At 51.3% G+C, this 26,025-nt stretch overlaps 1 protein-coding gene across 4 annotated transcripts in view; it reads left to right on the top strand.

Moving 5' to 3' along the window:
* The window catches only part of CACNA1B (calcium voltage-gated channel subunit alpha1 B), a 243,833-nt gene that overhangs the window by 178,567 nt on the left and 39,241 nt on the right, over positions 1 to 26,025 (top strand). For 2 of the 4 annotated variants that reach the window (XM_063636690.1, XM_055270113.1), the window contains exons 29-36: positions 192 to 356; positions 702 to 812; positions 1,273 to 1,356; positions 11,382 to 11,387; positions 15,111 to 15,227; positions 15,617 to 15,682; positions 17,427 to 17,518; positions 19,745 to 19,889. In XM_063636690.1, the coding sequence (XP_063492760.1) occupies positions 192 to 356; positions 702 to 812; positions 1,273 to 1,356; positions 11,382 to 11,387; positions 15,111 to 15,227; positions 15,617 to 15,682; positions 17,427 to 17,518; positions 19,745 to 19,889 (786 nt within the window). The remainder of the gene's footprint in view (positions 1 to 191; positions 357 to 701; positions 813 to 1,272; positions 1,357 to 11,381; positions 11,388 to 15,110; positions 15,228 to 15,616; positions 15,683 to 17,426; positions 17,519 to 19,744; positions 19,890 to 26,025) is intronic. The other 2 variants (XM_055270114.2, XM_055270112.2) reach the window with 1 other exon arrangement.

Below are 26,025 nucleotides of genomic sequence, written 5' to 3'. Positions count from 1 at the left end.
GTCCTCCTTTCTCCTGCAGAGGGACCAGATTTGGCTGGTTGAGGCCTGCTTGGAGAAGGGCTGGGCTGCTTCAATTTGCCTTCTCTCATCAGGGCTCCGTGTGAGGGCTGGTGAGACGGGGCTGGGTGCAGTAGATGCCGTAGGGTAGGTTTTCTGCTTCTGAGTCTCTGTGCTCCTTTCTCCCCTTCCAGAGGGCTTGCATTGACTTCGCCATCAGCGCCAAACCCCTGACACGGTACATGCCCCAAAACAGGCAGTCGTTCCAGTATAAGACGTGGACATTTGTGGTCTCCCCGCCCTTTGAGTACTTCATCATGGCCATGATAGCCCTCAACACCGTGGTGCTGATGATGAAGGTGTGTGGGGCTCAGCACGGAGGGGCAGCTGGCGCTGCTAGGGATTGGGATCTGACCTTGAGGCTGAGTGGAGAGTCAGCCTTCTTCCTCCTGGCATGAGCCAAAGCAGTAATGGCCTTGCATCCTGGCCAGCATGGGATACCTGTGGAATCCTGTTTCCCTTTGTTGTCTGTGGGCTGGGACAGTGGGGAGGTTCTGGGAGGACTCGGGGAGAGCAGGAAGGGGTGTCTCAGGCCTAGGCAGCCGTGGAGTTCTGTCTGCCCCCTTTGCTTGGTCATAGTGGTCCCAGATGGGGTGTCTTGGGGCTGCCAAACCCATGGCCAACAGCACCTATTCCCCGGGCAGTTCTATGATGCACCCTATGAGTACGAGCTGATGCTGAAATGCCTGAACATCGTGTTCACATCCATGTTCTCCATGGAATGCGTGCTGAAGATCATCGCCTTTGGGGTGCTGGTACGTGCTTTGGTCCCCGCTTTGCCTTTTGACAACCTATATTCTGGTTCCCCATGTGTAGGGTGACCTTTGGGGGCTCACAATTTGGAGCTGGGAATTCTCCGAGTACCCAGAGTATGTGTGACGCCACAGGGGCCCTGGGGAAGGGTCTATTCTGATACTCTTGGCTGCATAAGCTCTGCCCCCAGCATAGGTCCTGGGAGGCAGGCAGGGCTGGGTTCTTCCTCTTTGGACACATGGCTCTTAGTCCTGCCTCTGCCCAGGCCCAGAGGTATCTGTGTCCCTGGCTTTGACATCTGCTTAGCTCTGGCCTTGTGCTGTGCCCCCTGGGGTGGCCTGTCTGCCCTATGCTTAGGGTCTATCACCCTCACCCCTTTCTTGATCAGGGCCACCACCTGTACCTCTTTGCCAACAGAGCCCTCATCAACCGCTGGCACTAACTGCTCTTCTTTTTCTCTAGAACTATTTCAGAGATGCCTGGAATGTCTTTGACTTTGTCACTGTGTTGGGAAGTATTACTGATATTTTAGTAACAGAGATTGCGGTAAGTAGCATTTCTGTCCCTCCTTCAGGGTCCCCAGCTGGTTTCCTTCTAGAGCCTGCTCCCCTCAGTGCATCTCCAGGCCCTGTGTTAGCCTCTTCCTGGGTTCCCCAGAACCTCCTGGACACATGGAGGCTTCGCTCCGGGGTGGAGTTTAGGGATTGGGTGTTACCTCAGCAGATATTCTTTCTTGAATAAGAAAGTGGTTCTCAAAGATCTTTTGGGCTGCTGGCCTGAGAGTTACCTGGAGCTCCATGGTAACAACTAACCAAGAAGATGTGAATCTTAAATTTGTATCTGTATAATATGTATCTAACAAGGTGGTATCAAAAATATATAAACTGAAACCAGTAAGGATTTATATTTTAAAATATTGCCCCCCACCGTCTATCTATCTCTCTCTATATATATCTAGAAATACTCATTCTTATCAAACATATGTGGATTATGTCTTAAAATTGACCAGTGCTGGGACATAAACTTGTCTCAACAAATTTCAAAGCATCTGAATCATAAAGCAACATTCTTTGAGTACAACACATTACACTGGAAATCAATGGCAGAAAATCTCATTTGTTTGGTCTTAGGTTGAATTCTTGAGAAGCAGACGCAGACACGAGTACTCATGTGAAAGTTATTTCTTAAGTAGTGTTCCCAGTAGAAACCAGCAGAGGGGCATGGGGAAATGAGTGGGAAGAGAAGGACCAGAAATGCTGCGTCCCAAGCCAAGTCCTGGTGGGTCAGTGTGGGTCGTCTCCCAGGGGACTTCTGGCAGCAGCGTAGGTTGCACCTCAGAGCTATCCCTGCTGGAAAGGGAGCTGCAACGTGTTTGCCTCTGCACCCTCCACACGGCATTAGGCTGAGGCTGCACCTGGGGTGTCAATTCTGAGATGCTTCTGGCTCCCCGAGTGTGCCACGGGTGCTGCAGCCAAGCTGTTAGGGCTGAAGGGACGTCTGACACCATCAGAGGAGGACCTGCTGGAGCACCAGGCTCCTTCCTGTTCTGCCCACACTTCACATTGTGTTCACTGTGCTCATTCTTTAGGATGGTGCTGGTCATGGTCTCTGGGAGACAGAGCAGAGCTCCCTTTGCTGTGCTGGTCCAAGCAGAGCTGATGTTCATCATCCCATTCCCCCCACCCTTTCTAGAGCCGCTGAGCTGATGTTCATCATCCCGTTCCCACACCACCCTTTCTAGAGCCCCTGCCCTGTGGCCAGCCTTCTGCTGCACTGGTTGCTGGCCTGGTGGGATGACCAGACCCTCAGCCCTGTGCATCCCAAGTCCCTACTTGTTGCCATTCTTTGTCCAACCCTGGCTGTTGTGGTAATCCAGTCACAGTGAAGTCTGCTTATAGGCCAGTCACAGTGAAGACTGCTTATAGGAGCATGTTCATAGGAACATGGAGAAAGGCCCAGTGAAGCCCCTGATTCCCAGAATTATGCAGTGGCAGCTCTACCCTTCACAATAATGAGGGTCAGATGATCTGGCCGGTATGGAAACTCTTTGTGATGCCTGCTGGCCTTCTGGCATGAGCAGCCCCAAGTGACCAGGTGGCCACCATGGCTTTGGTGTTGTGTGGTAGAAGCCTTCTCCACCTGTTTGAACCAGGGCCTTTAGATTTGCCAGACCTAAAACTGGGGAAGGTGAGCGCAAAGTTCATACTGGGTTTCTGGAGCGATGGTGAGACGGGCCACTTCTCCTTTCACCATTTCCTCAATCCATGCATTTTACTGATTGGGCACCCAGTACCATCGATTGGCCAGTGGTTCATCTTGAAATGTGGCGCCCCAACCCCATGAAGTATATCATCAAGCCGGCATTTTATCTCTGCCTCTAAGGTCAGGGCAGCATCTCCTGAGTGGTGTTGCGTTAGATGATCCAGTGGACCCCGCGGTCACCTGGCTCGCATGCATCCCCTGCATGTGCTCCAAGCTGATGTTATGTGGAATCCTGTGTTGGTAAATCTCTGATACTAGCCCTGAGATGTTAGTGCCGGCACGGTACTGCACAAGGAAAGGCAAACCCACACCTGGGATGTGGGTGGATCCCAGTTGAGACAAATCACTGCCCTTTCCAGGAGAAGGTGTTCTGATATAATCAGCTTACCACTAGGCATGGCACCAAACGGAGGCTCAGTGTTGCTGTCTGTTCATTCCAGGTAGATAATCGTCAGTAGTCATGGCTGGATCATGCTGCTGAGAGGCTCTTGGCCATGATGGTCACCCTGTCCATAGGTCTGCTGTGTGGACAATGGGGCTGGTGAGGACAGACGCTAACCAATATCTGTTGGTCGACTTATCCCAGTCCTTGGTTTTTAGTGCCCCATGGTGAGCATTGGGTTGCAAAACAAAGGCCTGTGCCCCATGCCTGTTCCCAAGGCCCATCTGTCTGTCTCTCACCTAGACCTTGTTCCCTCCAGGGTCCTGACCAGCCGTTTGTACCTGCCTAGGACCCTGTTATCCTCAGCACAGGCAACTTGTTTTCCCCCACACACAGAGCTGACCAGGTACCCTGGCCAGGGCTCTGCTCCACCTCTGTCTTTCAGGCTGTTCCTATGTGAGGCTGTAGTGATGCCTGCACTAGTATACCAAGCAACCCATCCACAAACTAGGTCTGTGTTTCCCCCTAAGTTGCAGTGAATCCCCATGAAGTGATGGCGGGAGTGAGGTGAGGACATCATTGGTCAACAGAGGTGTGTGTCATGGGGGATTGGGCCACATGTTGTGTGCTGTGTCCTCTAGACATGCTTGGGTTCGGTCATAGAGGTACCCCTTCCCTTGTTCACTGGGCCTGTGGTGGGTCTGACAGCACGTCACTGTGGGGAGATGCTTTGGTGTCACAGACAGCGATGTCTCTTGGTGACACACACAGCTGCCACCAGGGCCAGGAGCTAGGTTGGCCTGTCTCATTATGCTTCTGTTCTGTAGATGGCATGGCCTGCTCCCAAATGCTAGGTGTCTGCACTGACTTCTCTATGGATGCTTTCCCAGGACTTTACCCAGTGTCCTTACCTACCACATACACATCAAGGACCCTGGGGGTTGCTGGGTTTTGTGGCCCAAGTGGCAGGGCCACTGCTATCACATCATGGGTCTGTTAGAGACCCCGCTCGTGCTCTGAAACCTCTCAAACGTGGCAGCATTTTGAGTCACAGCAGTATTTCCTAAGTGGCCTATACCATCTCCAAAACGCAAAGCAGCCTATCCGCAGTAGAAGTGTGAGGTGCAATCACTAACTTGTCTCTTACCTTGGAGTCCTTGTCCTGGCATAGCCCAGATCACTGGACCCCTAAAAACTTCACTGATGTGGAAGGTCCATGAACCCTTATAAGATTTATCACCTGTGCTCTGGAGTGCATCAGGGCATCTGATCTAAGTAACATAACCTCATCAATGTGGTGGACCAGTGTGGTGTTCTGAAGAATGTCTTGGCAGGCACAGTGGCCACACCTGTGATCTCAGGGCTTTGGGAGGCCAAGGCAGGGAACATCTTGGGCAGGCACAGTGGCCACACCTGTGATCTCAGGGATTTGGGAGGCCAAGGCAGACAGATCACTTGAGCCTAGGAGTTGGAGACTAGCCTAGGCAAGACGACGAGACCCTGTCTCTGCAAAAAATTTAAAAATTTAGCCAGGCATGGTGGCACACGCCCATAGTCCAGCTACTCAGGAGGCTGAGGTGGGAGAATCGCTTGAGCCCAGGAAGTCAAGGCTGCAGTGAGCTATGATCGCACCACTGCACTCCAGCCTGGCCCACAAAGTGAGTCCCTGTCTCTAAAAAATAAAAATAAGAATTCCGAATGATTAAGAGTACCTTTGGACCATGTTGTAACATAGGGTCAGACCGTTAACGTCTGCTGTGGATGCAAACTGCTTCTGACCCTGCTTAGCAGTGACTGCTGAAGAGTGTGCCCACCAGGTTGGCACCCGTGTGCCAAGTCCCAGAGGCTGAGTAGATCTGTTCTATTAAAGACACCAAATCTCCCACAGCAGTGAGGACTGAGCCTGGGTTATCTGGGGTCCAGTGTCATCCATTGTGATCCAGTTTTCTTGCACGGTCCATCCTGGTGAATTAAATGGGAATGAGGTGTAGACCAACCACCCCTTTATCTTTTAATTATTCAAGGTGGCACTAACCTCTCCATTCCATACTGGATACAGTGTTATCATTTACTGTTTTGGCTGGGGGGTGTCGGTGTTGAGGACTTTCCTATTGTTATGTCTAATTCACATGTCGAGGAGCCAGTGTGGTGGGTTCGGCCAGTTAGTTAGGACTAGGCAAATGAACACCAGCTGTGCCTGGGCACACGAGACCACTGAGAGATGGGCCTGGGCCAGGGATTCATTGGTGTCCTGGCCCCTGCGCACACTCTGACATGGAGCCGCAATCTCATTTTAGTTCCTTGGTATCATTGTTATCTTGGACCTTATATCCAACAGCCTTCAGAACATCCGGGTATTCTTTCTCCAGTGTGCAATTTCTCAAGTAAACAAGCCAGATCTCCTTGGGGAGCGGCAGAGAAATGGCTGCTGTCTGGATCCAGTGTGCAATTTCTTAAGTAAACGAGTCCGATCTCCTTGGGGAGGGCAGAGAAATGGCTGCTGTCTGGACTCCCTCTTGTGTTGTAGGATTCTTCTGCAAGGGGGCCCAGTCTCTCCTCTAAGCTGTGGACCCTGGATCTGAAAACTGACTGGTTGAGAGACTTGGGAGGGAGCATGTTTGTCCATGGCAGTGGCTAATATCAGCCTTCTGCTCACTTACTTTGATGCTTTTGAATTCCATATTTACATATGTTCATCTCAAGCAGCATCCTTGTTGGCGCTGCCCCTCTGTCCTGCCTCTAGGAATGCCACGGCCGATTAGCCGAAGCAGCATCCTTGTTGGCAATGCCCCTTTGTCCTGACAATGCCATGGCCGATTAGCCACCACTGTGGACCTTTGCAGGTCAGGGCTCTTGGTTGCCATTGAGGCCTCGCCACCCACTGTGGTGGTTCCAGGCAACCAGCCATGGAAGGGAGCCAGCCTCGTGTGATGGTGTGCTGCCATGGAGCCCCTGCAGCTCCAGAGCCTCCTCTTCTTCCCAAAGGAATCCCTGCTCCATGACAGCACCTCCTCCCGTCAGCCCTGGCCTGCAGAAGATAACCACCAGTGGCCTTGTGCGTGATGCCAGTGCCCTCCTCCCAAAACGCTCTGAGAAGCTGGTTGGCTCGTGGGCACTTGGATCTTACATGGTAGGTTCTTTCTAGCATGTCTACCTCTCTGAGCCTTTTGGTCCTGTGCTCAGCATCTGCCAAGGCAGTTCTGGCACCCTCACCTCATTTAATGTGGGCCATGAGGTTTTGCAAGCTCCTGGGAGTCATCCCAGCAGCCTGTTAGCACCTGCTTCAGGTGCCCTCGCCAGGGTATTGGATCCTGAGTCACGGGAGAAAGCTCCACTACATTAAAAATAGTTTTTTATCCTGCCTGTCTTCCAGCCATCCTCATCCAGTCCCTCCCACCTTGCTCCTGCCACACATACCCGTTATATCACACAGCCCTTCACCGAGCAGCCTTTTTTTCTCACTCAGCAGGACCACCGCTTCCCAAGTCAGGCTGTATGAAAACTCGAGTTGTGGGTCTAGTGCCCGGCATGGGAAGTGAGGTGGAACTTGGGGAGGGTGAGTACAACCGTGGAAAGCATCCACCTCAGCTGAGACTCCTGCAGGTATTCAGGCAAGACAAAGTGAGGTCCTCCAGCAGGGAGGGGACGCTGAGCAGCAGTCCCGGGGCATCTGAGAGCTCTGTGTTGGGGGCATGCCCACACTAGTATTCCTGCTCTGCGTGGCAGGGCCTGCCCTTCCTCTCCGGGTGCTGACGTTGGAGCATGAGAGACTTGTGGAGCCCTCTAGAGCCCTGGTCCTCCCTCGAGTCCCAGGCTGGTCAGCACATTCCGAAACACAGACCACATTTGGGTTATGCTTGGAGTTGCTAATTGACAACTTGTAACGTTTTTTTCCCCAGAGTAATTGGTGGCACTTAGCCATGGTTCACCAGCTCTATCATCCTTACAGTGCCCATTCCTGACAGCCTGTGGATGCTAATGATATCTTGCGGTATCGTTATTGGACCCCTTTCAACCCTTTACAGATTTGCCCAAGATGAAGGTTTCAGCAGTTTTAATGCTACAGCACACCAGGAGTTACCGTCACCTCACTTGCCACCCACCAACAGAGGAGAATCTGTCCAGTGAGCCACTCCCCAAGGTCTCCTTCCTTAGAGTCGGCTTCCAAGGAACCACCCCTGGTGTCACCTGTCTTTGGATCAGAACCCGTGATCCAAATGTGATTTACTGGAAGTGTTTCCAGGAATAGTTGGTGAGGATGGGGGCAGTTGGATAAGGAAGAGATCCAGTTTCAAGCAATTCCATGTAATTTGGGCTCCTTCCTGCAGGGGATCTCTGAGGGTAGTGTGGATGCCACATCAGAGTTGTCCCAATGAGGGGCAAGAGAGTGCAGCGTGGACTGCACCTGCAAAGCAGGTTCTGGCAGCCTGTGGGAATCCCTGCATCAAGAGACCCAAGTGGGCCGGGCACGCTGGCTCACGCGTGTACTCCCAGAACTTTGGAAGGCTGAGGTGGGAGCATCGCTTGAGCCCAGGAGTTCGAGGCTGCAGTGAGTTATGATTGTACCACTGCACTCCAGTCTGGGCAACAGAGCAAAACTCTAAAAAGATGAGAGAGAGAGAGAGAGAGAGAGAGAGAGAGAGAGGCGGGGAGGCAGGATGAGAGAGACAGAGGGGGAAGGAGAGAGACAAGTGCTGCTGTGAGGTGTGAAAGTGCATTGGGAGCCAGCGTGGACAGAAGCAGAACGATCGCAGGGCCTGTGTGGCTGAGACACTAACAGCACCTTCTCCACTTTTAAGGAAAGGAACTTCTGAATAAGTCATGGGTAAAAGATGAAATGATGGAAATTAGAAAATATAAATAACAGAAAAACAATGAAAATACTGTATATTAAAGCTCATGAGATAACAGCTGAAGCAGTACTCAGAAAGAAATTTACAGCCTTAATGTTTATATTAGAAAAAGAAAACAGTGTAAAAATTAATGAGTTTAGCATCTAACTTTAAAAGTTAGAAAAAGAACAACCAAATAAGCTCAATCAAGTAGAAGAAAAGTGTAAGAATAGAAATTAAGAAAGTGGAAAACAAAGACTAGAGAGAATCAATAAAGTCTAAACTTAGTTCTTTAAAGACTTAAAAATTGACACACCTCTGGCAAGATTAATCAAAGAAAAATAAGAAGGTAAAATACACGATGTAAGGCAGGGGAGAGGGGTCATGACGGTAGGTACAGGAGAGAGTAACGTGAATAACGTGAAGGAGAATATTGTGAACAGTTCATGCCAGTACGTTTGAAAACCTAGGTAAGTGAACACATTACTAGAAAAATATAAATGACTGAATCTGACAAAAGAAGAGAGAAAAACCCTAAATTGTTCTTTATTAAAGCATTAAAGAAGTTGAGTCAATAAACAATCTTCCAATAAAGAAAACACCAGATTCTAGTGGTCTTATACATTAGGTTTCTACTTAAAATATAAGGAAAGATCATTCCACTCTTAAACAGATTCTTCTAGAGAACAGAAAAAGAGTGAACATTCTCTAACTAGACTAGTATAATGTTGACATTAAAATTTTTTTTAAAAGAAGAGAAGGCTGGGTGCAGTGGCTCAGGCCTATAATCCTAGCACTTTGGGAGGCTGAGGTGGGCAGATCACCTGAGGTCAGAAGTTCGAGACAAGCGTGGTTAACATTGTGAAGCCCTGTCTACTAAAAATACGAAAGTTAGCCAGGCGTGATGGCGCACGCCTGTAATTCTAGCTACTCAGGAGGCTGAGGCACAAGAATTGCTTTAACTCAGGAGATGGAGGTCACAGGGAGCCGAGATTGCACCACTGCACTCCAGCCTGGGCGACAGAGTAAGAATCTTTCAAAACATATAAATAACCAGAACTCTGGCACTGCTGGTGGGCGTGCCAGCTGGCACAGCCTCTGGGAGGACTCAGCAGCACCTCGAAAGTTGGACATGTGCATACAACCCAGCAACTGTACTCCTATGCAGGTGTCCCAGAGGGTGTCTGCACAGATGACCCCCAGAGGCATTTTCACACAAGTGTTCCTGGCACCAGCGTTCTGCCGGCCAAACAGAGGCATCTGAGTGCCCATCGGTAGTAGAATGTGCCAGTTGTTAGGGTCTCTGCTAACGTAGTGAAAATACGCAAATGATGTGAAATTGAAACACAGCTTTGTGGGGGTTTCTGTGTGTGCACCCCCTTCCGGTGACATCAGCACAGTGTGGATGCTTCTCAGAAAGTTTGCGGTCAGAGCACAGGTGTGCGCAAGTCAAAGAAGCCTGCAGGCGGCCTGATCCCACAGCAAAGGCCAGGGACGGGCAAGCATAGAATATGCGTTTTCAGAGTTTACGGTAAAGCTGAAAAGACAAGCCATGATTAACAAGAAGGGAAAGTAGTTGCTGCATCCACAGAGCAGGAAGGGGACCCAAGACGGCTTCGGAAGTGATGGTGATCTTTCCTAAAGCTGGGTGATGAATATATATAGATACTTGGTTTTACTTTTCTTTAAAATATTTATGCATAATCTTTTATGTGATATGCTTTATGATTTAAAAAAGTTAATGATCTGAGTAATCCAGGCAAAAAAGCTGAAATCTGCCATTTAATCAGAAAAATCAGAAAAGTTTAGTCCCCCTAGCACTGGTGTTGTGTTTCCCCGTGGCTGCCTCCTCCCTATGCGTCTCGCCCGGAAGCAGTTAGTCCCAGTGTGCTTTCCGAGAGGCACAGGTGGGCTGTATTGCTGATTCCTAAGGGCCTCCTCCTTGGAAACAGAAATCTTTATTCATCAAATACAGTGATGGAAACATTGAGCTCCCAACTGTAAGGACACAGCTTGGTGGGAAGGGGTGGTTTCTGCGTGTGTGCGCCTCCTTTCCAAGAGGGGCGGGGACTGCTGACTGCTGAGAGGGCACAAAGCAGAGGGTGCCTGGCTGACATCAGAGATGTGCAGAGAGCCCCAGTGCCCAGCTGGGTTCTAGGGAAACCTCCCCAAGCCCCAAAGAGGGCCTGGTGTAGGGCAGAGGCCTTGATACAAGACAGATGCCTGCTGCAATGCAGGCAGCCAGACCAACCCACACTCTCTCCCTCAGCTGCAAGACAGTCAAGGCCGGGGCTGTTTCTGGTCCTGTCAGACCCTGGTTCAAGCAAGCCCTCCTTGGCAGCCCCTGCCAACCCTGGACACCCAGCAGGTGGGGGGCCTGAGGGCTGCCGGCTGGAAAGCTCAGCTGTTCCCTGGCCACCCTTGCTTCTAGAGCCCAGGTCATCTCCTGTTCTGCCTGGAGAAGAAAAGATGAAGGGAAAGCCATCGTGTGGACTGGTGGTGCTTTGTTTTGTTCGTGTGTCTGTTTTTCATTTGGAGCCACTTCATATGTTTACTTTGTGAATGCACTTTTTTTTCTTAGGCAAAAATATGAGTGTCAGTTCCCATCCCCAACTTAAAAATCAAAATAGAGTTTTAGCAAGGGCACCCAGAGAGAGGGCTCCAAGCAAGCATGAAACTGACATTGATTTCTTTGCCTGGAAATAAAAAAAATAAATAAGTGTCTGTGAGTCAGCTTTGGATTTGCATTACAAACAAGAATGCAAATAAATGCCACCTTGTCTGCATAACCTACAGACTTCAAAAATATGTTTTGATCTGATAAATTTTAAGAAAAATAATGCAGTTTACCAAAATCCTAATTTTCTAGTTAAGTAATCAGAGTTTGAGTTTTTGCTTGTGTTGATGACTCATTTTCTCTTTTGTTTTCTGTTTTTGTTCTTGATTTACCTTAACCTACCTGCTGACTCACGCCATCCAACCAACATACAATGCGAAAACCCATGTCTCCGTCTGTATGTTGTGCACCTGCCGCTCAAACCTCCCCAATTTGTAAATAATACGCAAATATCCATCCATGAAAACATCACATGTAGGAAACGGTTGGTTTCACGACTCTGAACGGTTCTTGCAAGTCCTTCCTTTGCTTGCTCTGCTCCTCTCCTGCCCTCTGGTTCCTGGGACTCCAGCCCACTGCCCTCTAGGCGTGTGGTTGGATGCGGCTGCACCCACTCACCTCTGGCCTCCTGGACTTGCTCCCTCGGCTCTGGCATCCAGCAGGGCTTCTGAGGGCCCTCCTGGCAGCGGTTTGATTCTGGGAACTGGCCGTGGGCGGGGCTTCCCTGAGACCTGCCCAAGGAGAGGGAGGTGGGGTTTCTGGAGTGGGTAAGTATCCAGGGCAGTTTTTCCTGTTGGGACTGGCTCAGATTTGGGGAGGCTTTGCAGGACGTGAGTTTGTCCGTGATCCCTGCGAGTCCATGGTTCCTGTTTCACAGCCATCTCCCACCTGCTGTGTCCCCATCAAGCCAATCAAGAAGGCCCCGCTTTGCCCAGGTGGCCTCTGCAGAGTCCCCTGTAGCTTCCGTCCTTCCTGGAGTGACCGTGCCTTGGAGTGGGTGGGGTCAGTCCTGGGGTTCAGGGCTCAGGGGCAGGGCTTAGAGTTTTTGTCTTCATGACTCAGGAGGTTTCTTGTAGGGCTGAGTAGAAGAAGGGGGCTCTGCCCCTAGAGGCAGTAGAGCCCAGGCTCCCCGATTCGCATGTCACTGAATTGTGTGTGTGCCTCGGTCAGCAAGCTCATGTGGAGTGCAGGTCCAACTGGAGCTTCCTGCTGGCTCTTCAGGAATTTTAGAGCAAAGATATTTGGTAACTGACTCAACTTTAGCTGTGACTGTGGAAATTAATATAAAGTAGAAGACGTTTGAGAGTCATGTAAAAGTGAATGTTTGTGATACAGCGATTCACAATTGGAGCGGAAGAGCTTGCATTTTGAGAAAATACCATTTGATGCTGCAGAAACACCCAGGCGATGTCATCTGCAAGCATCCAGCTTGTGCCAGTCAGGCCTCTGCTCAGCGTCACCTCCTCAGAGAGCCCTTCTCCACATTGTCTGTCCCCTGTCCTCTTTCTCCACCACACGTCCACACCTGACATGTTACTCACGCACATGCACGTCTCTTTCCTGTCTTCAATCATCAGTCTCATTAGAATGAAAGGGAGCCACACAGCAGTTTTTCTGCACCTGCTGGGCCTTGTCCTCTGGCATGGTACCTGGCCCACATCGGGGCCCACAGATCGGGGTGGGGTGCCCAGCTGACACTCGGGACAAGCCCTCACTTCCCTGTGACTCTGGCCAGAGGCCGTGGTGGTCTTGGATACAGGGGATGCTGGTCTTGGTCCAGAGTCAGTGGGTCACTGTCGTGGCACGGTGTCCTGCAGTGCTAAGAGCAATTTTAAATCCCTTTTCTCAAGTAAGCCTCACCTTCTGGACTGGGTGTCCCCGTGTTTCTACCTTGTGGATGAGAAAGCTGAGGATTGAAGGGTTAGGGACCATTGTCCCATCAAGGTGAGTCAGCCACCACGTTGAGGGCACAATGGTGTGCCTTTGGGTGCCACAGGCCTTTTCCCACTCAGGTAGAAGTAAGGAAGGGCCTGGCCTTGAAGTAGGTGTGGCTGCAACAGAAGCCATGGACTCTGTGAGGTTGGGGCAGGCTGTGTCCGCCTCCGAGGGGCTGGCGGAGGCCAGAGGTGATGGTGCAGGTGCACGGTGTGGCGCTGCATGTGCTTCTGTCCCTTGCTCTCCTGCATGCAGCTGGCATGGTGCCCGGCCTGCCACGCTGTGCTCGAACATCTGTGGCTGCCGTCACCGTCTGTCTTCACAGCTCTCCAGGGTGCCCGTCTCCTGCCCCCAGCCTCTCCTGAGTACCCACGGGAGCCCCGAGAGAAGCCAGGAGGAAGCGGGGAATGTGGGTCTCCACAAAAACAGAAAGTGATGGTAGCTGAGGTTGGCATTCATGCATTAAGTAATTTGGACAAACTGTTACTCTCCACTCACCTCTCACCTGCCCTGTTGTCTTCCAGTCCTTCCTTCTTACGTGGCAGCCTTTATTTTCCCCAGTGTCTTCAGGAAATCTTGCCTGTGCTGCTGCCTGACTGTGCTTTGAGCCAGTGGGTGCTGTGTTGCCCCAGTCCCTGCCCCTCCAGACCCCCTGAGCACAAGGTTTCAGAGTGGGAGCCTCCAGCCCCCAGCTCTGCTTCATCATCTTACATAAGGGTCTCCTGACATGGGACTGCGGCCCTCCACCCCTGCACCCATGTTTCTAAGATGGCTGGCTTCTCTGTGGGTCCTCGTGGCCCAGAGTTCTTGGCCATCTTGTCTACCATGGAGATTTTCATTCCCTGGCACAAGCAGGTTACAGAGCTACAGGTACACTTGTGATGCCCTCTGGGGTCACACCCTGAGGTCTACTGCTGCCGCCTTGCTGATTTGGATCATAGCCTGTCCTTGTGCCCACTGGCCATGGACATCATTCAAAACCAGTCCTGCTCCCACAGTTCCAGCATCCCGCCTGAGAGCCAGTCCCTCGAGTTGACTCCTCAGCCACCCTGCCCCTGCCAGTGGAAGTGGCAGACCCAGGCAGAGGTGTCCTCTGAGTACAGGTTGGGCCACTGTCCCTGGAAGGAAGAGCGAGGCCCACCCCTCCACTGACACCTCATTCCCACCTAACGGTAGCCCTGGAGAGTCGGGATGCTCTGCCAGGCCCTCACCGCCTCTGCGCCTGCACATGCTCCTGCTGGTGCTGTCTCATTCGACATCTGTGTTCTCTTTATTTGATGACTGAATCTGACAACACGAACGTGTCTCTGAGCCTGAGCTGCTTGCATATTTTAAAATGCTGCAGTGGCAGGAAGCTGCTCTCAGGCTGTGTGTGGGCACCTGACCTCTAGGTAGACAGAGGGCAGAAAGCCTCCTGGGTCCACAAGCACCCCCATCTGTGCACGGACACCTCCCCAGAGCCTGCTTCCCTGAAAGGGATGTGCCAGTACAGTAATTCAAGTGCCCTGGGGCCACGTGGAGGCTTTACTCCCAGGTAATCTGTGGAGTCCCGGGTTTATCCATTTATCCTTGTGCTTGATTTTGAGCCCCTTGGATGAGGGAGCTACACTAGACAGCCTGGGTTCTCTAGAGCAGAGGCCTGTTTGACCGTGAATTGCAGAGGTGGCTTCCATGGTGTGAGCAGCAGAACACCTGTACCTTCCATAACTTGTCTGCATACACCTGGAGCAGCCTCAGAGGAAGTGTTTGCCCCTCTGCCAGGCCCCAGCGAGGGTCCCAGGCAAGCAAGGGCTTTGCTGACTGAGCCAGGAAGGAAAGGGCATGGCCGTGAAGCCTGGGCGGCGGTCCCTTCAGGGGTGCTGGGTGGAGAAGCAGTCATGCCCAGCACGTGGTCACCTTGACCGTGTCCTGCGAGAGGTGGTCACTGCTGGAGGCCCAGCCACAGGTGATCTCCCAGCTCACCTGGCAGCAGAGAGATGCCTGGGAGAACTTTTCTCTCTGTTGCTCACGTTTGGGGGTGGGGAGAGGCCTTAGAGCCAAGGAGGTTTTCTCTGATTTGCTGCATGAGAAGTGATTTGCAAGGACAAGCTTTACTTCTGGAAGATTTTCTGGTGGCCAATTGCTGCTTAGACTGTGAAGCAGAGACCTTTTATTTTAATCTTTTTAACTACTTTGGGGCCACAGGGATGTGGGAAGAGGTTGTAGGGTGGCAGCAGCTTGCCTGCGCTTTCAGGGCTTCTGAAGGTCAGAGAACAATTCCTCTTCTCTGCAGAACAATTTCATCAACCTCAGCTTCCTCCGCCTCTTCCGAGCTGCGCGGCTGATCAAGCTGCTCCGCCAGGGCTACACCATCCGCATCCTGCTGTGGACCTTTGTCCAGTCCTTCAAGGTGGGCCAGGCGGGGCGCCTCCGTGCTTTCTGTCCCCTTCCTCTGTCTTGCTTCCCCCGCCCCCAACGCAGTGGCCCCTCCTTTGGGAGGCTGGGAGAGGGTATGGCATGCAGGTTTTGTGGTTGTATGCCTTGTCCTGTTGTCATTTATAAAGACATTTTAAGTTATCCGTAGGTTCCCTTGGTCACGCTCACAAGAACCCTGAGGTGGGTTTCATGACTCCAAGTTAAAGAAACTGAGGCATCATTTGGTGGAGGGGCTTGGTGGCCAGTGGATGGAGCTGGAGTAGGCTGAGGTCTGTGTGACCTCAAAGGCCCAGCCACCGTAGCAGGAGGCCTGGGCGTGGTGGCTGGGAGGTGCCCGTAGCTGACCGGCCCCTGTCTCCGCAGGCCCTGCCCTACGTGTGTCTGCTCATTGCCATGCTGTTCTTCATCTACGCCATCATCGGCATGCAGGTGGGTGCTCCCCTTCGGGACAGAGCACGGTCCCAGCCTCCCATCCCCTGGAGCAGAGGGGCACTGATCATGATTGTCAAATCATCGTCATAATCAGTTGACCCTTAGTGAACATTCTCTGTGAGCCAGATCCTGCTTTGAGCACTTGCTGAACTTACGTAATCCTCTTTTCTTACTTTTTTTTTTGGAGACAGAGTCTGGCTTTGTCACCCAGGCTGGAGTGCAATGGTGTAATCTTGGCTCACTGCAACCTCTGCCTCCCAGGTTCAAGCGATTCTCCTGCCTCAGCCTCCCAAGTAGCTGGGATTATAGGTGCGTGCCACCATGCCCGGCTAATTTTTGTATTTTTAGTAGAGACAGGGTTTCACCATGTTGGCCAGGCTGGTATTGAACTCCTGACCTCAAGTGATCCACCTGCCTTGGCCTCCCAAAGTGCTGGGATTACAGGTGTGAGCCACCGCGCCCGGCCTAAACTTACGTAACCCTCAGAAAGACTGTTTTACGGAGGAGGACATGGAGGTGCCACAAGATTGGGCTGCTTGCCCAGGGCCATCCTGGTGTGGGGCAGCTCTGGCCCTTGGCCCATTGCCGCCTCTCCAGGTGGATGCACCGTGGTGTTCTTGAGGGCTGCATGGGCTTCCACCCAGTGATGGTAGGGTGTTGGGGCACAGGTCAGAATGGGTGCTGGCTGTGTGGTGGCGGCGCGTTTGAGCACAGCTGCGTTTGCCAAGTGGCCTGCACAGCAGCGGACGGTTATCCTGTTAGTCTGGCAGCCGCGCTGAAGGACAGGCCTGACCCGTGGCAGGGGTTACTGGGGAAAACCGCCTGAGAATGTGAGCAGAAGCACATCAGATCTTTGCACTGGGCAAACTTGGCTTGCATAATTTAGATTTTCTTTATTTTGCCAGAGAACACTTTGTCAGCTATTTGGGAAAAAGCATTTGAGAAACATAAAGCAGTGTCCCAGTTATAAATCTTCGGCATCTGACCACTTTTCCAACAGTAGGGACGGAAGAGGGACCCGAGTGTTAATTTGTTATCGAAGGTGCCAGTGTTTCAAAGGTTCGCTGAAAACTGATTTCTAAACTCTATTTCAGGGATTGAAGAGTTCTCTTGCTTTAAAATTTGCAGAGATCTGATGCTATTTAAATAAATAAATAAATCTTTTTTTCCTGCTTTGGTCTGTGGATGTACAAGAGCACATACGTTACCGATCTTTGTGGATGTGTCATAGTTCATAAATTTGCAGCCAGATTCCAGATTTTGGGCTGAGTACAATTACTGACCCATTTGCATTTCTTACTGTGGAAAAGTCAGTTAAAATGGATAAAAAGCCAGTTGTGCTATTGCATATGTTTTAAAAAGACATTTTCCCATGATCTATCAGACCTGTTACCAACATAATGCCTGCTTTGGAGTCGCTGCTGATCCCACTTGAAATCACTTCCTGTGTTACGTGTTGCAGAGGCCTCACAAACTTAGCTCGGGCCGTTCTTGTGAGTGTTTCAGACTTGCATCTGTGGACAGGTTCAGAGCTGGAGCCGGCACATTGTGTAGCTACGGAGAGGGCGTCTATACTGGGAACGCACACTGGCCTCCCCTGGGTGGGAGTTCTCTGGTGTAGGGCAGCCGCCCATCTCATATGAGGTCCTCGTATGGCTCGCACACCCTCTCTGGCTCGGTCCGCCTGCTGCGGCTCCTGCAGACCCAGCAGTGTCCGTGCCATTGCTCTTCTCCATTGCAGGTGTTTGGGAATATTGCCCTGGATGATGACACCAGCATCAACCGCCACAACAACTTCCGGACGTTTTTGCAAGCTCTGATGCTGCTGTTCAGGTGTGTTGTTCGGTCAGCCCAGGCCAATGTCCGCTCTTCCATCAGGGACCGCTTTACTCAGGATGAAGAAGGCTGGGTGTCAACCATGGAGACCACCCACTTCTAATTCCCCGACCCCACTGGCTTCCCCTCAGCAGGCCTTTCTGGTTCTTCACCTCTCTCTGCTCCTCTTTTCCAAAGGCTCTTGATATCTGCCCCAATCTCACAACAGGCTGAAGGGAAGCCCTGAGGGAGGTCATCCTGGGAGCCCTGGGCCAGGCCGGCCTCTGCTGCCTTGTCTGTGCTCCCTGGCGACAGCTTGGGGGCCTCCGGTGAGGCTCCAGGCAGAGGTCTGGGAGGACAGAGGTGCCTAGCAGGGGCTCTCTTGAAGTGCGGGCCTCCAGCTTTCCACCTGCGCCCTTGTTGATTACAGGGATTGGTGGGATCTAGGGCAGTAGGGCAACAGGGGGAACTGACCAGCAGAGTTTGTAGCTACTCAGTGGCCCAAGGAACCCAACTGACCAGAACTGCTGGTCTCAACACACCTTTATTTTCCACCATCTCTCATGAGAGCTGCCGTTCCCTGGGCTCCTGGATCCAACCAAGCCAAGTAACAGGCAGAACCTGGAGGGGCCAAGAGGCCATGGCACAAGCTTCAGGGCCTTCCGAGGCCTCCTGGTGGAGATGTGCCAGGAGAGGGCTCAGCATCAGCTGCTGTTCCTGGGCGCGGAACAGGAGCTATGGGCCATCCTGGTTTGAGAGTGAACTTGGGAGCAGAGGGGAGGTGGGTGAACATGTTTTCCTGCCTCCTGAGTCTCCCACAGTTTATCACTCACGAGCCTAGGACAGAAGGAAGGAGCTCTTTTAGGGATTTACCGTTTCAGTTCATGTATGCAAATGCACTGGGCTGCTGCACGGCCAGCCCCGGGGGATGTTCAACACAGCCCACCCTGCCTGCAGATGCGCGCTGGATGAGCTCAGACCCAGACATGCTTTGCTGAGCTGCCTGGAGAGACCTCTTGGACTCTTGTTTCTTTGCATAAGATAAGCAAGCACTCAGGCTGACACTGTCCCCAAATGATGTTGTTTTCTGGGCTTTAGCTGCTGCGTTAATTTTATTTCATCATTTATTACTATTCCGCCTCATGCCGCAAAAGATTTAAGGCAAACCTACGAAGTCAGCCTTAGTTTTGAGGCCTTTGGTCTCACAGCTTTCTGTTTCTCCCTGAACTTCGTGTTCCCTGGGAACACCCTTACCAATCAGGCCCGGCACAGGTTGAAGCAGCAGCCCTGCAGGAACCCCCCTGCCTCCGGCTGTCATCAGTGAGGAGTGGGCCCAGCTTATGCCCGGGGCTGGGCACACAGACACACGGAGGTGGGGACCCAGGCCTTGGACCCACTTGTACCCTGCAAGCCCCTGGTGCTGGCTGTGTCCAGGTACAGACTCCCTGCAGGAGCATCCAGGGTGGCTGCTCAGGGCAGGGTGCTCTTGAGGTGTTCAAGGACCAGCAGAGGCCTGGGTGCTTGGAGTGGACTGAGCTGGAACCGAGATGGGGGTGAAGTCAGGGAAAGAGTGGGCCGCAGGTCCCACAGTGCTATGGGCAGCCATGTGGATTTTGGCATTTCTGATGAGCGAGGCAAGTCATTGGAGGGTTTTGAGAGGAGAAAGAATGTGATCTGACCTGTGCTTAGTGGACCTGCTTCCTGCTGTGTAGGGCGGAGTGAGAAGATCGGCTCAAGCTTCCATAGCACAGGGCAGGTCCTGGTTGCTTGGCCTAGGACAGTGAGGAGTGGTGAGAGCCTGGCTGTGTTTTGAAGGCAGATGATCTGATGAACAGGATATGGAGAGAGAGAGGAGGCAAAGATGACGCCCACATTTTTGGTTGGAGCAGCTGGAAGGAGAGTCACCATTTCTGGAAATGAAGAAGACCAAGATGGCGTGTGTCTGGGAGGAGGTCAGGAGTACATCTGGGGCCTGTGGTGTCCACAAAGAAGTGCCCCCTCTGGCGCTGGCCCCTGGTGCTGTAGATGATTTTTAGTAAGCAGTGGTTTCCCAATTAATGATCAGTTTGGAAATCTAGTGCCAGAAGTTTCCTTTGAAGAAACAGCATCTGTGACCCAGGCCTTGCACACGTGTGAGCTGTCTGTGGGAAGGAGCCCAAAGGAGTGGGCACGCTTGGCAGCCCCACAGGGCTTGGGCTCCCTCGAGGGCCTCTGTGAGCCTCACAGCTCTGCCCTTCTTCTCAGGAGCGCCACGGGGGAGGCCTGGCACGAGATCATGCTGTCCTGCCTCAGCAACCAGGCCTGTGATGAGCAGGCCAATGCCACCGAGTGTGGAAGCGACTTTGCCTACTTCTACTTCGTCTCCTTCATCTTCCTGTGCTCCTTTCTGGTGAGTCCTGGGCACTGTGCCCCTCCCAGTGCCACGTCTTGTCTCGGTGCAGCTCAGGCTTCCCCCACATCTGCTGCTGATCCCTGACTCTGATCCAGGCCATGTCACAAGCTGACGGCCTTTGTTTCCCCAGAGGTGGCAACTTCGTTAGCCCGAGAAAGGGCCGACATGGTAAGGGGCTCCTGTGGGCCATTCCTTGACATCCGTGGAAAAGGGTTACATTTCCAGGGGCAACTGTTCCTTAAGTTCCAGCTTCTAGAAGGTCATCCACTGTGGTGATGGGACGTGAAGGGACAGCATCCCAGCCAGTGCGCGGGGAAAGCAGCGGACTGGGTGGGGAGGTCGGCAGGGCAGGCCCCAGAGGTGCGGATTTTATTCCACATCCATGGAAGCCTCTGAGGGCCTCACAGGATCTGCTTGACGTTTTACAGCTTGGCTCTGGCCTCTGTGTAAGTAGTGAGGACGTGGCTGCAGGGCAAGTGAGGAGATGACTGGGGGCAACAGTGGCCTGGAGAAAGGAGAGGCAAGGGAGTGAGGTGGGATTGGGCTGCATTTTAAAAGTAGAGCTGGCATGATTGATGATGAGAGATGGGCATGCGAAGAGGAAAAAGCAGGCTGCATCCTGGGGTTTTCTGGGGCCACAGGGCGAGCAGTTCTTCTGAGATGGGAGTACTGGGGAGCTGAGATTAGGTTAGGGTTGGAGGCAACAGAGATGCTCAGTGACCTCTGGGCTGGGTGGAAATGAGTTGTCGTTAGTGTTCGGTGTGTTCGTGGGGCTGCATGCTATTCGCTGGATCCCTGTTAATGCGAAGCTTAGTGCAGTGACCTGCATCCAAAGCAGTGCCTGAGTGCCTGTTAGAGATACAGATTCCTGAGCCACTCCCGAGACTGCATCAGGGTGTCTTGGAGATGGATCCAGGAATCTGAGTTTTAACAAGCTCTCAAGGTGACTCTGTGTGTGTTGAACTTTGGTGAGCACTGACATAGGGGAAGAACAATGTTCAGAAGAAGGCTGAAGACTCTGCCCCAAGGGCATTGAGGAGGCAGAAGGGAGCACTAGATCCAGAAACTGAGGAGGAGCAGTGCGGGAGGCAGGTGGAGAACCAGGAGTAGGCAGAGAGAGGAAGTAACCAGCCATGCACCATATTGACAGAAGGTGATGCAAGATGATGACCAAGAATTGTTTATTGGGCCGGGCGCGGTGGCTCACACCTGTAATCCCAGAACTTTGGGAAGCCCAGGCGGGTGGGTCACCTAAGGTCAGGCGCTCAAGACCAGCCTGGCCAACATGGTGAAACCCCATCTCTACTAAAAATACAAAAATTAGCCAGACGTGGTGGCAGGTACCTGTAATCCCAGCCACCTGGGGAGCTGACGCAAGAGAATCGCTTGAACCTGGGAGGTGGAGGCTGCAGTGAGCCGAGATTGCGCCATTGTACTCCAGCCTGGACAACAGAGCCAGACTCCATCTCAAAAAAAAAAAAAAAAAAAAGAGGGAGGCTGAGGCAGGAGGCTCGCTAGAACCCAGGAGGTGGAGGTTGCAGTGAGCCAAAATTGCACCACTGTACTCCAGCCTGGGCAACAGAGCAAGACTCTGTCTCAAAAAAAAAAAAAAAATTGTTTATCGGACACGGAAAGGCAGAGGCTGTTAGCGCCCTTGGCACATGGTTCCTCCGTCAGCGTAGTGGGAGTGAAGGCCTTGTTGCCGCAAGTTTGAGAGCCGGTAAGAGGAGAGGAGCACAGCCGGGACAGAGATGCTCTTGACAGTGAGCAGCACTGAGGAAACACCTTGAGCCTGTGGCCCTGACTCTAAGGAGGAACAGCTGGCATGGGCTGTGCTTTTCTCTAGCCACATTCACTCCTCAGTACAAGGGTGGAAAAGTGGATCATCCAGATTCGGGATTTCCCAGACAAGTGCAAGGAGGGAGAGAAGGGTGTGTAAGAGTGTGGTTATCGTGTTGGACATGGGATCAAAGCTGGGGACAGAGGAGGGTGAGGGGCAATGCCACTGGATTGGAGGCTCTCATGAGAACACGTTTTAGGATACAGGTATTTGAAAAAGGGAGCCGGAAAAGTAGGCGATGTGAGCAGAGTGGGACGTGTGAGGTGGAGACTCGGGAGGCAGCGAGTGATGCCATCGGTAAACATCATTGCCGTCATTACATTATCATTGCAAGATCATTACATTAACATTAGCATGATCACTGGTGATAAGCATGTTTAGCATGATTTGTGGAACAAGGAGATGAGCTGATGGGTTAGAAGGTTCAGGAATGGAGAGGGCAGGCAGTGGTTGTCCCATCTCTGTGGATCTTAAAAGCAACAAGAGTGATAACAAGAATAGAAGTGGAGACACAAACAGCAAGCCAGGTGCTAAGTTTTTCATGAAGGAAGGGGAAACTTAATAAATGACGTGAGCCCCAGAGAACAGGTTTTTAAAGAAGAGACCAGAGGGGACATCCATCCTCTTAGATGTTTGAGCCAGAGCAAGAACAAGTGGAGAGCACTCAGGGGAGATGGAGATATAAGGACTTGTGCTGATGGCAGACTGGGAGCTTTGCAGGGTGCAGTAGGAGGTTGAGGTGGTTGGGAATGATGTGCACTTGAGACAGGTGAGCTTACACTTAGATAGAGAAATATAGAAGAACTTACAAAACTGTGTTTCACTACTTACTAGAAACCAAGGGAAGGATTTCCATGTTTGAGTCATCTCCTGATCCCTCCGAAGACCCCTTGTGGGCAGCAGGGAGGGTGGGCTTTTTGGAGAATCACTTTCCCGAGGCTTTGGTCTCTATACTGTTCAAAGACATCTGGTGCTATAAGAACCAGCACACCTGTGGGCACAAAGCCAGACCTACTAGCCTGACCTTACCATGCACCTGGCTGCAGAGATGGGGTTCCACAGAAAGCCACATTCATGATACCACACCACTTACCGGGCCAGCACTCACTAGACATGTCCAGGATGAGTCGAGGAATCCTTGGGTTTAGCTGTCACTCCTGTGCAGAGAAGAGGGTATTTCGTGGCCACTGTCCTTTGTTCTTGTCCCCATGGAACTCAGTCATGGTTCTTGGCTAACCCTGGTGTCTCCTTACTGGAACTGTAATCCTAATCCTTCTGGTACTTCCCTCACAGATTGGACATGCTGGGCAACTCATGCTTTGAAACACTTGGATGTGGTTTGGTCTGATAGAGAAGTGACATGGAAAAAATGAGACTGTGAATTTGGGATGGGTGGCAGGACTTGGTTAGGTTGGGATTTGGTTCCATTAATTGGAATAGAGGGTGCTGACAGAAGAATAGGGAATGAGGTTGTTCATGACAGCCTGCTGATAATCACTGAATCAGGCACTATGCAGAGTCTTATGAATACATTAAGTATTTTAGTCTCTGTGACAGTCCTGAGATTGGTATTATTATTATTATTATTATTACAATGAAGAAATGGAGGTTTAGAGATGTTAAATATCCTAGCCCGAGTTTAGAACCTAAGCTTTTGAAATGGACAAATTCCTAGAAAGACACAAATTATCATAACTGACTGAATTAAGTAGAAAATCTGAATAGACCTGTAACAAGTAAGAAGATTGAATCAGTAATTGAAAACTTCCCAATAAAGAGAAGCCCAAGACCATATAATGGCAAAGGGACACTCTTTGCTGGGAAAACGGGACATCCACATACAAAATAATGGAGTTGGACTCCTGCCTTATACCAAATACAAAAATTAACATAACATTAAATAAGTAAATGTAAGAGCTGTAACTATAAAGCTCTTAGAAGAAAACATAGTGGATAAATCTTTATGACGTTTTACTTAGTAACAGAGTCTTAGATTTGACACCAGAATCACAATAAAAGAAAAAATAAATTTGTCTACTTAAAATTAAAAACTTTTGTGTATCAAAGGACACTATCAACAGAATGAAAAGGCAACTCAAGGAATTGGAGAAAATATTTGCAAATTACATTTCTGATAAAGGGTTAATATCAGAACTGTTGAAAGAAAATCTTTAGCCAAATTAAATTTAACAGAGTTTAATTGAGCAAAGAATGATTTGCAAGTTGTGCAGCCTCCTGAGTCTGAGTAGGCTCAGAGACTCCAACACAGCCACGTGGCAGAAGAGGATTTATGGACAGAAAAAGGAATATGATGTACAGAAAATGGAAGTGAGGTACAGAAACAGTTGATTGGTTACAGCTTAGCATTTGCCTTATTTGAACACAGAACAGTTAGCTCCCTTTGTTTGGCCAAAACTTGATGATTGGCATGATAATAGGTTACAAAGTCTGTTTACACTTCCATTTAGGTTATAGTTCACTAGGTACAGAGAAACCTTTAGGCTGAACTTAAAATATATAAGGAGGCAGCTTTAGGCTAAACTTGATTTAACAAAATGTATAAAGAACTTCTACAACTCAACAGCAAAAATAAAACAACCCAATTAAGAAATGAGGTAACATCAGCACGATGGCTGACCTTCCCCCTAGTGCTTGTCCTTCTCAAAAAGACAACAATGAACAAAAAATTACATTTTAATGAAAATAACTGAGGGAGAGTCTCGGAGTACATCAGAGGTATAACAGAGACACTGGTGAGCACAGAGACTTGGGATGGCCACTTAGAGAATGGAAGGAAACACCAAGCAAACACCACCACCCCATCCCGCAACTGGGATCAGCTGAGACCTAGGAGAGCTTTTCCCTTTGGTGAGAAGGTAAGCAAGAGGATCCCAGCAGCCCCCATCACCACCTCGGACACCTACAGACCCTACCACTTGGGTCCCCTGCAGTCCTCAAGGCACTAAGCTCAGCTGAGGGAGCTGCCTGGAGTCCACACACCTGTGCTCCCGCCAGAGTCAAAGCCAACACTGCTCAGCCCCTGTGGCGCATGTGGCTACTGTGCTCCACTACCTAGGAATTGGAACTAGAGCGGGAGTGTGACTTGCTCCTGGAGTAGCCGCAGCTTCCCTTTATCCCTGAGGCAAAACTGCCATCAAACTAACTGAGACTGGTGGCTGACATCCCCAAGCTGAGCTGCAAGCAGCTGTTACACCCTTCCCTAAGGGGCCAAGTGGAGGTGGAGCTGCTTTATCTGCCCTTCCCCTCCATGCCCATAGGCCAGAGTTGAAGCAGTTCCCTGCCTCCTGGGAAAACAGTACCTTGGCCACCCAGAGCGGTCACATCCCCCAAGCCTGAGCTGAAGTGGCACATTGCCCCCGCCCCCCGCCCCTGGGAATCAGTGCCCTGGCTGAACTGAGGGCTGTGCATCCCAGGGCTGAACTGACACGGTACCCTGCCATCCCAGATAAATAGAGCATTGGCTCAGCTGAGACACCCAGCCCCATAGGCCAAACAGCTCTAGTGCCCTGCTTCCCTGGAGCTAGACTTGCCCCCTAGAGTCGGAGCTGCTGAGACAGACCTGGGGAGTGGAGTTCCCTGCATCCTCAGGGCTCAAATGACAGCTGTGCTCTGCCATTCTAGGGTACTTGGTGCTGCTACACCTGGTCTCACAGAACCTGGGATACTGCTAAGCCCTACCATCCCATGGTCTAGAGTAACCACTATGTGGTGCCTTTTCCCCTGGGACCCAAGATGCCACTAACCCCTATTGGTTCAGCGTCCTGAATTGCAGCTGTATCCAACTTCTCAGGCCCAAAACTCCAGAGCACCCCTTCTTCCTGAATTGGACCAGTGCTATGCCCTGCCCCCACCCCGCCCAGGAGTAGAATCACAGCTGTAATCTCGCTCCCTGGGCCTGAGCTGCTAGGGAATGGCTTAGAGTCAGATCCTGGCACTGTGGGCAATGTACACCCAACTCTGCCCCAGGGAGCAAACCTGTACCCCCAACACCCAGGTGCCACAATAAGTTCATGAGATTCTAAGTATAGGACCCCAGCTCCACAGCCACTCTGAGCACCTGCACCTGGAGCCCAGTGGTGCTGCAGCTGATTGCAGGCCATTAGACCTGATACCAAGAGGTGTCCCCTCAGCTAAGTCTTCCCATTGTGGGGAAAACAAAAATAACAGGACCCCAAAAGTCCTTGACACTGAGGACATTTACAGCCTACACTGCCACTTCTGCTGCCACAAACTTCTACACCCTGGACAACTGAAGTGCCCACAGTTACTGCT

Source organism: Symphalangus syndactylus, chromosome 3 (genome assembly GCF_028878055.3).
Source record: "Symphalangus syndactylus isolate Jambi chromosome 3, NHGRI_mSymSyn1-v2.1_pri, whole genome shotgun sequence".
Classification (NCBI taxonomy): domain Eukaryota; kingdom Metazoa; phylum Chordata; class Mammalia; order Primates; family Hylobatidae; genus Symphalangus; species Symphalangus syndactylus.
Note: the sequence above shows the minus strand (reverse complement) of the source record. Positions and strands in the feature narration are given on the sequence as shown.